The sequence below is a fragment of the Poecilia reticulata genome, linkage group LG13 (assembly GCF_000633615.1).
Source record: "Poecilia reticulata strain Guanapo linkage group LG13, Guppy_female_1.0+MT, whole genome shotgun sequence".
NCBI lineage: Eukaryota > Metazoa > Chordata > Actinopteri > Cyprinodontiformes > Poeciliidae > Poecilia > Poecilia reticulata.
The window spans coordinates 5219198-5230381 of record NC_024343.1 but is presented as its reverse complement, the minus strand read 5'-3'; the positions used below and the strand labels follow the sequence as shown (position 1 = coordinate 5230381).

The following is an 11184-nucleotide window of genomic DNA, read 5'->3' as shown; positions in this document are numbered from 1 at the left end:
TAAGAAAAAGGTGGCATTTTCAATGGACTTTTAAGGCAACGTTTAAAGCAACCTTACATTTAGAGCAACTGTCCGTTCAACCAAACAGCACCAAACAGCGTGTCATGCTTTGCATATTTGATAAAAGAAGAAAAAAAAAATGCCGACCTCAGTTTTTTTTTTTTTTTTCAAAGTTTATTTGATAGGGACAGACACACATTTACATAGACAAACTGAATGAAACAGCAGTCCCATGTTAGCATCATGGTGCAATAGCAACAGCTAATTCGCAGCACTTGTCCCTAGATGGGCTTTTTTTTTCCTAAAAATAATAACTCTAAAAATTGAAGTGAAATCATTTGAAACAACACAACTTAATATATTCAGAGAAGTGTAAAAACAATTAAAAATGAGTACAGGTCTGTTTTTGGCATAACCAGAGTTTTGTTTGATTTTTTAACATACTAAAACTGGTTACAGACTTTAAGTGAACAGGGAGTGAGTTCCAAGCTGCAGATCCTCTCACAGACAGTGCACTTTGAGCAAAAGTGGTTCTTCGAAAGGGAACCTTACAATTTCCCTCCAAGGCTGCTCTGGTAGATCTGCTATTGCCCTGCAATGTCTGTATGCAATCGCTTAATGGCATTGGTGCTAGTCCATTTAAACACTTAAAAATCAGTTTTAAAACGTTATAATTTAGSAAATTTGTAAAATCCAAAATTCCAAATTTAGCCAAAATGCGACAATGATGGAATCTAATTGGCTTTTGATATAAAACCTTTAAGGCCTGATTATAAAGACTTACTAGAGGTTTGAGAGTAGTTTGATTAGTTTGAGACCAGACAGTAGCTCCATAGGCAAAATGTGAGAGGATTAGGGAGTTCATAAACATCTCTGCACAGTGAAGTGTCAAACAATGTCTAATAATTTAAAGCAATTTATATTTGATCTAACAGTTTTGCAGATTTTATCGACATGGCTCTTGAAAGTTAACTGAGCATCTAGAATGATTCCTAAATATTTTTCTTGTGATACTTGTTCAATAGGGTCCCCATTGATCTGAATATTCAAATACTGTAATGCGGTTTTCCTAATTGAAAAGCAAATGCACTTTGTTTTGTTTGTATTTAGAGTTAAGCAAGAGTCCTTTAGCCATGTCGATAATCTCTGCAGACTGCTCTGAAGTTTTTCACTGACAACAGTACCGCTTTTGTCCGATGTATAAACAATGGTGTCATCAGCATACATTTGCAAAATGACGTCAGGACAAATGTCAGGAAGACTATTAACATACAAACTAAAAAGGACTGTTGGTGGAACATATGAAAATATATCCAATTTCTTAAGTGATTATGATATAACAAACATAAGTTATAGGGTAACAGGGAATTTACAATGTACTCAGGACAACATGTTCAACTTTCTCTGATTGCATATTGCATTGTGTGAAGAGTGCATTGAATGAATTTAAAAAATAGCATAACAGATCGACTGGGACATATTTTGTTTTATAGAGTGAGCTATTTATAACGTAAATGATGTTGAACGAAAGTCTGAGTTCCTGTTTTTTGTTTTCTTAAAGCGCTTGATTATTAGCAGATTATGATTCTTAACACATGTCAAAGAACATTACTAATAAATTGGAAATACTTAAACTACCCACTTGTTCAATGGAACTTGGTTGAACAAGCTCATCACCTGCTTCACCATCAGTTGTTTCTGATGACAAGTTTTCTGTATTAGGCCGTATTTGTGGGAGAAAAACATACAAAACCACATTAAAAAAGCATGAAGACTGTTGATGGAGTCTTCAGTGGAGAGTCAAAACTTGTGCAGGTCACTTGGAAGAGAGCGTCAGGAATAAATAATTCTGTTTTCCTCTACCTCTCAGCTCTTTGCATGCTCGTACACATACACATATTTGGTTTTCACACACCCATGTGCTCAAAGCTAAGGTTGAACGAAATGACACGCTGGGAACGCTGTCTTTAGGGCATAGCTTAGATAGCGGCCAGCAAAAGAAATTAGAAACTATTGTTAGATTCCTCATCAAAAATGTATTGATGAGGAAAACACTGTTGAGCAGATTTAATGGGAAACCAGGTGATTTTGTTTTGCACATTGTAAAGCCATTGGCTGAAGCTTGTCTAAATTGTTAGACAAAGTTACATTTGTATTAATATGAACGTTAGGCACCAGCACTTCCCGACCCCACTAAGGGATAACGGTGTAAGAAAATGGATGGATTTGCAAGACAGCTGTCAACAAACTTTCTCGTGTAAATTTTTTAGATTGTAAAAGTCTTCAAATGAACTCCAACAAATGAGAGCCTGTTTTTGCATATGGTCTAAATTTAAATATTGTAATTGTATTTTTTTGGTGTATTTATTTTTTTCAGCTCTCATTCAACAATTGGCAAGAGTTCTTGTAACAACATTCGAAAATCAAAAAGAGACTTCAAAAAAAAATGTTCAGTGTTTCAACTGCCAGCAATCTTGTTGAGGAGATTCTTGCCAACCATTCTGGATTTTTGCTGGACAGGCTACATAAATGTAATTCTGACTTCTTGAAGTACATTGACATTGACATTAATGTTGAAATTAAGGACTTGGACAGGTCCTACGTGTTTCTATAAACTGGAGGGCCCCTGGTAGAAGTGTCTTGTGAGGAACCAATTCCAAACCAGGTACTATTTGTATTGAACAAATTAATATTACTTTAATGTTCTCATGTTGATTTAATAAAAGCACTTTTTTTAAAATACCTCATTTATTGAGTGACTCAGTTTCATTGCCATTTATTTGTAATTTCACAAATAAATGGCTTGGTTGTGGTTGAAAAGTTTGCTAATTTAATCACAAACCAAATTTGTTTTCTTTACCGTTTTAGGTTCTCTAAGGTTATTTTGATGATATTGAACATACTACATCAATAACTTTTACTCTCTAGAGCCCCATGCTAATTCAGGAGAAGACAGTCAGCCTCTAAAATCGGTCCTAATGAAAAAAGCACCACAAATCTTTGAGGAGTATGAAAACACAGGCTTCCTATCAGGGAAGTCAAGAAAATGTATGGTGAAAATGTGCGTGGGAGACCTAGTTCAGATGTGTGGTTAGTAAGTATTGTTTTTTTATTGACACTTTGCAATTTTTTTCTGTAAATGTGGATTTTTACACTTTAACAGTCTGTGAACTGATGCATCTAAATGTGATTTTTGAAATGTGATCTTTGTGTGAGTAACTTGAGCAAATGACTGAGAAAAAGTTGATTTATTTCCAGTTATCTTCTTAGTGGAGACAAGTTAGCCTTAGCGAAGAGCATCATCATCTTCCCATCTCTGAGTATCCAGGTGGCTGGAGAAGGGGAGGGATTTGTAAGTAAAAAAGTGAAATAATACATTATTTTTCGATAGGGATCCAATGTAATGGGTTCAGTTGCTTTTTTTGGTATACATGTATTTCTTCAAAATTTAAAAAAAAAAAAAATAAATATATATATATATATATATATATTTATTTTTTTTCCTTTATGATCCAGCATCCCACAGTGGGTTCATTGAGATCAATTTGCGTAACCTTTGGCGGAATCTACAACAACATGAAAGACGCTACAGAAAGCAAAAAGTGACCAGTTACCTGGAGGATGCACAAACATCCAGTGCAACCGAGATCGAAAATGATAATACCATGAATGAATGGGTGACCTTGATCAAGAGGTCAGAAAACCTTTCAGTAATAAAGTTGGGGATGTAAAAAACATTCACACAGCACAGAGCGTGGATTACAAGGAAATCGCCCACACTTGCAGAAATATTGCGTGAATATCCACGATTTATCTACATTTTCATCTTTTAGATGTTATGAGGAGTTTTGGTAACAGAAAGCTGTGTGTGGCACCAAGATACAAAGTATTGTATTTTGATTCATGATTGTTCGGTATTGAAAATGGAGGTTTAATTTTGAGTGCGATTGAAAATCTCACGAATGTTGAAAGGGACAGGAATTTATTTTAATTTCTCTTTCATGATGTTTGTCATTATTTTCATCCATGTTCTCTTTTGTACATGTTATTGTATTTAACATTAGAAAAAGTGCTATTTAGTCAGCGTGGTGATTTCAAATTCTATTTTAATTTTTTAATATTTGACCTATAAATTGTAGCTTTGTCAACGATGTTATTTGCATGATTGTAATAAAAGAATCTCTAATATCCACAATTTGAAATGTCAATTTTTATAAGCTCTAATTTATGAAAATACATTTTACACATTTGTGTTTCAAAATAACACATCTTGACACATATTTTGTGTTGATTTAAGTGACACAATACTTGTGTTAAAATGACATGTCATGTGCTGTCCTTGAGCTGATGCGGCACATGTGTTAAAATTTAACACATCAAGTGTTGTTTTAACACATCTGTTCTAAAAGAGCACTGCATAACTTTAGCCAATATTTAAATCAGCATCAGCTTAATGTTTTTTACACATTTTCTGTTACCACAAACATTATTATGTGCCACCGGTTCAGAAATCACCTCCCTGTTCTGCTACCTACCAATCTCTAACTGCTTTGCCTTGTGGGAAACAAATTAACCCTTGATGACGACACATTTCCCTACATCCATCAGATCTTAAGAACTGCGTGTCGATCCAAGCCTGACAATGCAGCACAAACATGCGAAAAAGGGCTCTTGTGTATCTGTGTGTTCTCTGCATGAACACAGGTTTTGGCTGTGAGCTCAGGGGTAATTTTGACATGCCAAGTTTGTTTAAGGAAGGTGACATAATGATAGGGGGAATTTTCCCAGTTTTCAACAAGGATGTCAGCAGCATTGCTACATTTGACGGGGAACCTCCTGCAGTGACGTGTGCCCTGTAAGTTTGACTATTTTGTTTTCTTTGGTCTCACATTATGAGATGCTGACTGTCTTCTTTGCAGTAGCATAACATTTGTAGCGTGTAAAAAAAATAGCCAAATATCTTTGCAGGTTTGACCTTCGGGCTTTTCGATGGGCCCAAATGATGATATTTGCAATAGAAGAGGTCAACACAGATCCTGCTCTCCTGCCTAACATCTCTCTGGGTTACAGGATTCTCAATTCCTGTTCATCTCCTACAAATACTTTACGAGCCGCACTAACGCTGGCAAGAAGTCAAAATGAAAAAGAAACATTTTCTGGCTGTTCTCCAGCTGTATCCGCAGTAATCGCGGAGGCAGGATCTTCTCAGTCCCTGGCGGTCGCTGGAATTCTTGGACCTTTTCAAGTCCCAGTTGTAAGAGATAAAACTGTTTCTGAATCTGTCCTCTTTTGATGTAAATCACACTGACTTTCTAATACTGCACTAAAACTAATATTTTGGGTCTTTTTTCTAGGTGAGTTACTTCTCAACATGCGCCTGTCTCAGTAACAGAGCTAAATACCCGACTTTCTTTCGAACAATCCCGAGCGACTACTTCCAGGCGAAAGCCTTGGCAGCTCTGGTCAAGCATTTCGGCTGGGAGTGGATCGGAGCCATACAGTCAGACAACGACTACGGACGAAACGGGGTTCTGGCTTTTAAAGAGGAAGTTACAAAGTTTGGGATTTGCATTGCTTTTGTTGGGACGGTTCTGCGAACGTACCCTCAGGAAAAGATCCTGAAAGTTGTAGAAATGATCAAACAGTCGACCGTCAAAGTCATCCTGGCTTTTACGCCTGAGGGCGACTTTTCTCCTTTGATGAGGGAGGTTGTGAAGCACAACATCACTGGAATACAGTGGCTCGCTAGTGAAGCATGGATCACAGCACCTCAGCCTTCAACCCCGGAAATGTACCGAGCTTTCGGCGGAGCGTTGGGATTTGTCGTTCAGAAGATGAACATCCCAAACCTAAATCCATTTCTTATGAATATTAACCCTTACAGAGATCCAAGTGAGCCTTTTGTGAAGGACTTTTGGGAGATAATGGTTGGCTGTAAGCCGTCTTCAAATGTATCGGACACTGGTGCAGCTAAAATATGCACAGGCAATGAGACKTTGATGGATTACACCCAGGATGTGTTCTTCAATGTCTCCCAGCTCAGAGTGGCCTATAACGTGTACAAAGCTGTTTATGCTATTGCACATGCTCTTCACCAGCTGGCGTTCTGCCGACCAGCAGGAGGAAAAAATGTGAAGCCATGTTTGAATGTATCTGAAATTCATCCCAAAGAGGTGAGCAATGATTAAAAAAAAACAGTGCTCCTTGTTTTTAGCAAATAATTTTAAGTTTTAACATGACACGTTTTCTTCTTCTAAGGTTACCTATCACCTGCAAAGAGTAAAYTTCAGGAATCGGTTTGGAGACGACGTGTTTTTTGACGAGAACGGCAACCCTCCTGCTTCSTACGACGTCATTAACTGGCAGCTCAGAAACGGACAGGTTCAGCATGTGACCCTGGGTCACTTTACATCCACTAAACACGGAGAGTACACACTGAGCATACAGGAAGACAGAATAGTGTGGAGGACAGGACAGATGGTAATATATGAATAATTTTCACTGTCGAATATCATAAAGAAAAAAAAAAAATCCATGCGATGATATTTTTCAGGTTCCAGCGTCGGTGTGCTCAAATGCTTGTCCAGCAGGAACCAGGAAGGCTCAGATCAAGGGGAAACCAGTGTGTTGTTTTGACTGCGTTCCATGTGCAGAGGGATCCATCGCCAACTCAACAGGTAGACAGACATGATTTGAGAGTTTATATCTACCGTTAAAGCCAATCAAGGCAGCTCAGTATTGTGTGTTTTGTGCTATCTGTTTGTAATATATTCCTTTTCTGACAAAGAATTAACACTATGATATTGACTTATTTCTCTACCAGAAAAAGCCTGTAAAATGTCACCAAATCCTTTTATTTATTTATTATTTTTTCATTAATAGGTGCAACAGAGTGCACGGCCTGTCCACAGGACTACTGGTCCAATGAGAGAAAAGATGGATGCATTCCAAAGACGGTCGAGTTTCTGGCGTATCACGAGCCCATGGGTGTGGCACTCACAGCCGTGGCTTTGCTGGGTGCCTCCCTGTCTCTGCTCACCATGATCGTTTTTATCCACTACAGAGAAACTCCTGTGATAAAAGCCAGCAACTCAGAGCTGAGCTGCTTCTTGCTGTTTTCTCTCTTCCTGTGCTTCCTCTGCCCTCTCACCTTCATCGGCAAACCCACAGTCTGGACCTGCATGCTACGCCACACTGCTTTCGGTGTGACATTCGCGCTCTGCATCTCCTGCGTTCTGGGAAAAACCATTGTCGTCGTGACAGCGTTCAAAGTCGTACACCCCAACAACAAACCAGCAGTGGGGCAGTTCGGTCCGATCCAGCAAAGAATTATCGTTTGCTCCTGCACTTTGGTTCAAGTAATTATCTGCATATTGTGGCTGAAGCTAAATCCACCATTTCCCGACAGGGTTTTTAAATACAACAGCAAGAAGATTGTGCTGGAATGCAACACGGGGTCAGAGGTCGCTTTCTATGCTGTACTGGGATACATCGGGATTCTTTCAGTGATATGTTTGGTTCTTGCATTTCTAGCCAGAAAACTGCCCGATAATTTTAACGAAGCCAAATGTATCACGTTCAGCATGCTGATWTTCTGCGCCGTCTGGATCACTTTTATCCCAGCGTACATCAGCTCTCCTGGAAAGTTCACTGTAGCCGTGGAAATATTCGCAATCTTGTCATCAGCATTTGGCTTATTAATAAGTATTTTTGCGCCTAAATGTTACATAATCTTGGTGAAGCCAGAGAAAAACACAAGGAAACATGTCATGGGGAAAAAATAATAAACTTTTAAGATGAAATTAGTTATTTTGAAAACAATATGGGTATATAGAGTCTAAAATAGCAGAATATATATTGTTTATTGTGTATAAAAACATAATGATAAATGCTTACTTGAGTGGTTAATCCAGACACACTCTTTTGTAATTATGTGTTAAAATTGACTAAACCCAATTTTACTTTTGTGTAAAATTATATTGTCTATATCAGTGGTCCCCAAACTACGGCCCGCGGGCCGGATCCAGCCCGCCTCCACATTTGGTCCGGCCCCCTGAACAATACCAGAGAGCATTTAGATTTGTTTTTTTCATACCATATTTTCTGGACTATAAGTTGCTACTTTTATCCTAAGCTATGAACCAAGTGGCTTGTATGTGGATTTTTCTTCAACCACCAGGGGGCTCTTTAGCAGGAAGTGAGTCATTGGAAGTCAAATTTGGAAATAAAAGAAAGAGCCCATTAAAACGGAATTAGGTTTTAATAGGGAACTGAAATTTGAGAATGTTGTTGATCAGTTAAATAGCATTGAGGGGAAAAAGAAGATTTTTCGGTTTTTAAAAATAATACTAGGATCATCATGAGAATTTGAGGTATAGATATTAGGATCCAGTAGATGACAGTAGTGGAACAATAATGGATGCAAGCTGCTGTTGAAATCTAAAGAAGAAAGCGTCTATTTTCATTTAGCACATGCTAGTAGCAACACGAAGGATCAGCACTTTTACTGTTACAGTTACCGGTCGGAAACTACCGTAATCAGTTTAGTTAAATCTAATCTTGGCAACTTTTTCTCTTTCATCCGTAATAAATGTGATATTCAATTGACCTGTTATGATTCAAATTTTGGGTGTCCGCCCCCATCTGCTGCTGCTGCATCGCTGTGGAAAACCTGGAGCGGCAGAGATATCTGCGGCTTATATATTACTGGGTTTTTAAAAAAAACGTTGGGGTTGTGGCTTATAGTTCGGAAAATACGGTATTTATTTCATAAATAGTGTTATTTCCTGGATTTTTTTCTGTGAAGAACCCAGAGAGGGTTATTTGATTGTGCTTTCTGGAAAACAATACATTTTTACATTTAGGCACTCCTGCAAACATCACACTTTTTCTGTTACAAACTGACTCCGGCCCCCCACCAGAGAAGGGAAAAGTTATATGGTCCTCACAGCAAAAAGTTTGGGGACTCCTGGTCTATATCTTCTTCCTGTAATGTAACATTGCTTCTAGCTGCACCACTGTGCCGCACTGCTGCAGAAACATAAATGTGACACAGTTGTTTCTTTTTTAAACAGCTAAATAATACTAATTTCTTCCATCTAACTCATTTTAACTTAAAACACGTGATAGATTACAACTAATTAAAACAAACTTCTATTTCTATTTCTCTACCAGAAAAGGACTTGTTAGATTTCTCTTCCATGTTGATTATCTATGGGTGTGTTTCAAAGTGTATCAAAGAAGTGATGTCAAAGTTTACTCAAAATCAAGAATTCATGTTCATCTCCTACAAAAATACCATAATTATCATCCCCAAAATGCTTACATGTCACATAATGGTTCTGTGATGTTCCCTAAAGACTGGTAAAATGTTAATTTAAAAAACAATTATGTCATCAACTCTTTGTTATAGTGATCATCATGTAAAGGGTCTGGAAGTGAAAATAAAAAATTGTGTGATGTAAGATAATGATGTGTCTTTGTTCTGACTCAAAGCAAAACAACCTCGCTGAGTGAATTCACCACTTTAATGAAAAAATATGTTCACAGCGCATCACTTGACACATTAGACAAATAAATATACATTTAGGATTAAAACTATTGTTTTCTGTCTGTTTTTACATATTATTGACACAATGTGATTTACAGCAGGTTTACATAAATATTTAAAAGACATCAAAACTACAGGTTTTGATGTCTTGTTTTCTAAGACTAGAGCATTTAGTCATTAAACAATGACCAAAGTCCTAATTAATAATATTTTATGTGACTAAGTTTGAACACAGATTGTGTTTAAGTCGTCTGGTTGCCTCTTCCTGTGCAGATCTTGCCCGACTAAAAAAGTCCTAAGGGATTTCTTCTCATATCCAACTCAGCAGTTATAAGAGCTCAGTCCTCATCTCCTTTTCCCAACGCAGCATAAACATGCAGAGCGTGACACTTGTTATCTTGTGTGCTTTCTGCATCGGCCAGGTTCATGACTGTGAGGTGACGGGAAAATTCGACATGCCATACATGTTTAAGCGAGGTGACATAATGATAGGGGGCATTTTTCCGGTTTTCAACAAAGAAATAAGGAACATTTCTTCATTTAAGGTGGAGCCTCTTGAAGTAATGTGTGAAGGGTAAAACAGTTATTTGCTTTACCTTGTTAACTTTATACATGTTTTGTGTTTTAATCCTATCCTTCACCCTTCCTGTTTGGCTTCTTTTTTTTTTTTTAGATTTGATCTGCGTGCTTTTCGATGGACCCAAATCATGATATTTGCAATTGACGAGATCAACAATGATCCTGCTCTCCTTCCAAACATTTCTCTTGGTTACCGGATCCTTGACTCGTGTGCTTCTCCTACCAACACCGTGCGTGCTGCTTTAACTCTGGGCAGTGAACCAGAGGGGATGGAGGCGACTTCCCCTTGTCCTCCAGCAATATCTGCCCTGATCGCAGAGTCAGGATCGTCTCAGTCCTTAGCTGTTGCTGAAACTCTTGGACCATTTCAAGTGCCAATAGTATGAGATAAAACAACACAGTTTATTATCTGATTTTTGAAATTTTTTGTGTGATTGAAAATAAGGTTTGTTTTTTTGTTGTTGTTGTTGTTATAGGTGAGTTACTTCTCAACATGCGCCTGTCTCAGTAACAGAGCTAAATACCCGACTTTCTTTCGAACAATCCCCAGCGACTACTTCCAGGCAAAGGCCTTGGCAGCTCTGGTCAAGCATTTCGGCTGGGAGTGGATCGGAGCCATACAGTCAGACAACGACTACGGACGAAACGGGGTCCTGGCGTTCGCCGAAGAGGTTAAGAAACTAAAGATCTGCATCGCTTTCATCGGTACGGTTCTTCGAACCTATCCTCCAGATAAAATTCTGAAAGTTGTAGAAATGATCAAACAATCAACCGTCAAAGTCATCCTGGCTTTTGTTCCTGAGGGTGACTTTTACCCTCTGATGAAGGAGATAGTGAAGCAGAACCTCACAGGAATTCAGTGGATCGCCAGTGAAGCGTGGATAACAGCGGCACGGCCCTCCACGCCTGAAATGTACCAAGCTTTCGGAGGAGTGTTGGGATTTGTCGTTCAGAAGATGGACATCCCAAACCTAAATCCATTTCTTATGAATATTAACCCTTACAGAGATCCAAGTGAGCCTTTTGTGAAGGACTTTTGGGAGATAATGGTTGGC

General features: G+C 38.3%; 2 protein-coding genes across 2 annotated transcripts in view; both read left to right on the top strand.

The window, feature by feature from the left end:
- Positions 1 to 4766: 4766 nt before the first annotated feature.
- Positions 4767 to 7907, top strand: olfcn1 (olfactory receptor C family, n1). Its single transcript, XM_008425079.1, has 6 exons — positions 4767 to 4855; positions 4969 to 5251; positions 5355 to 5927; positions 6259 to 6381; positions 6554 to 6677; positions 6892 to 7907. The coding sequence occupies exons 1-6, from the start codon at positions 4767 to 4769 to the stop codon at positions 7782 to 7784; spliced, it is 2085 nt and encodes a 694-aa protein (XP_008423301.1). The 3' UTR covers positions 7785 to 7907.
- A 2074-nt stretch (positions 7908 to 9981) lies between these two features.
- Positions 9982 to 11184, top strand: part of LOC103474277 (vomeronasal type-2 receptor 1-like) — a 2760-nt gene continuing 1557 nt past the window's right edge. The window contains exons 1-3 of the mRNA XM_008425115.2: positions 9982 to 10124; positions 10224 to 10509; positions 10606 to 11143. Of these exons, the coding sequence (XP_008423337.1) occupies positions 10006 to 10124; positions 10224 to 10509; positions 10606 to 11143 (943 nt within the window). The 5' untranslated portion in view covers positions 9982 to 10005. The remainder of the gene's footprint in view (positions 10125 to 10223; positions 10510 to 10605; positions 11144 to 11184) is intronic.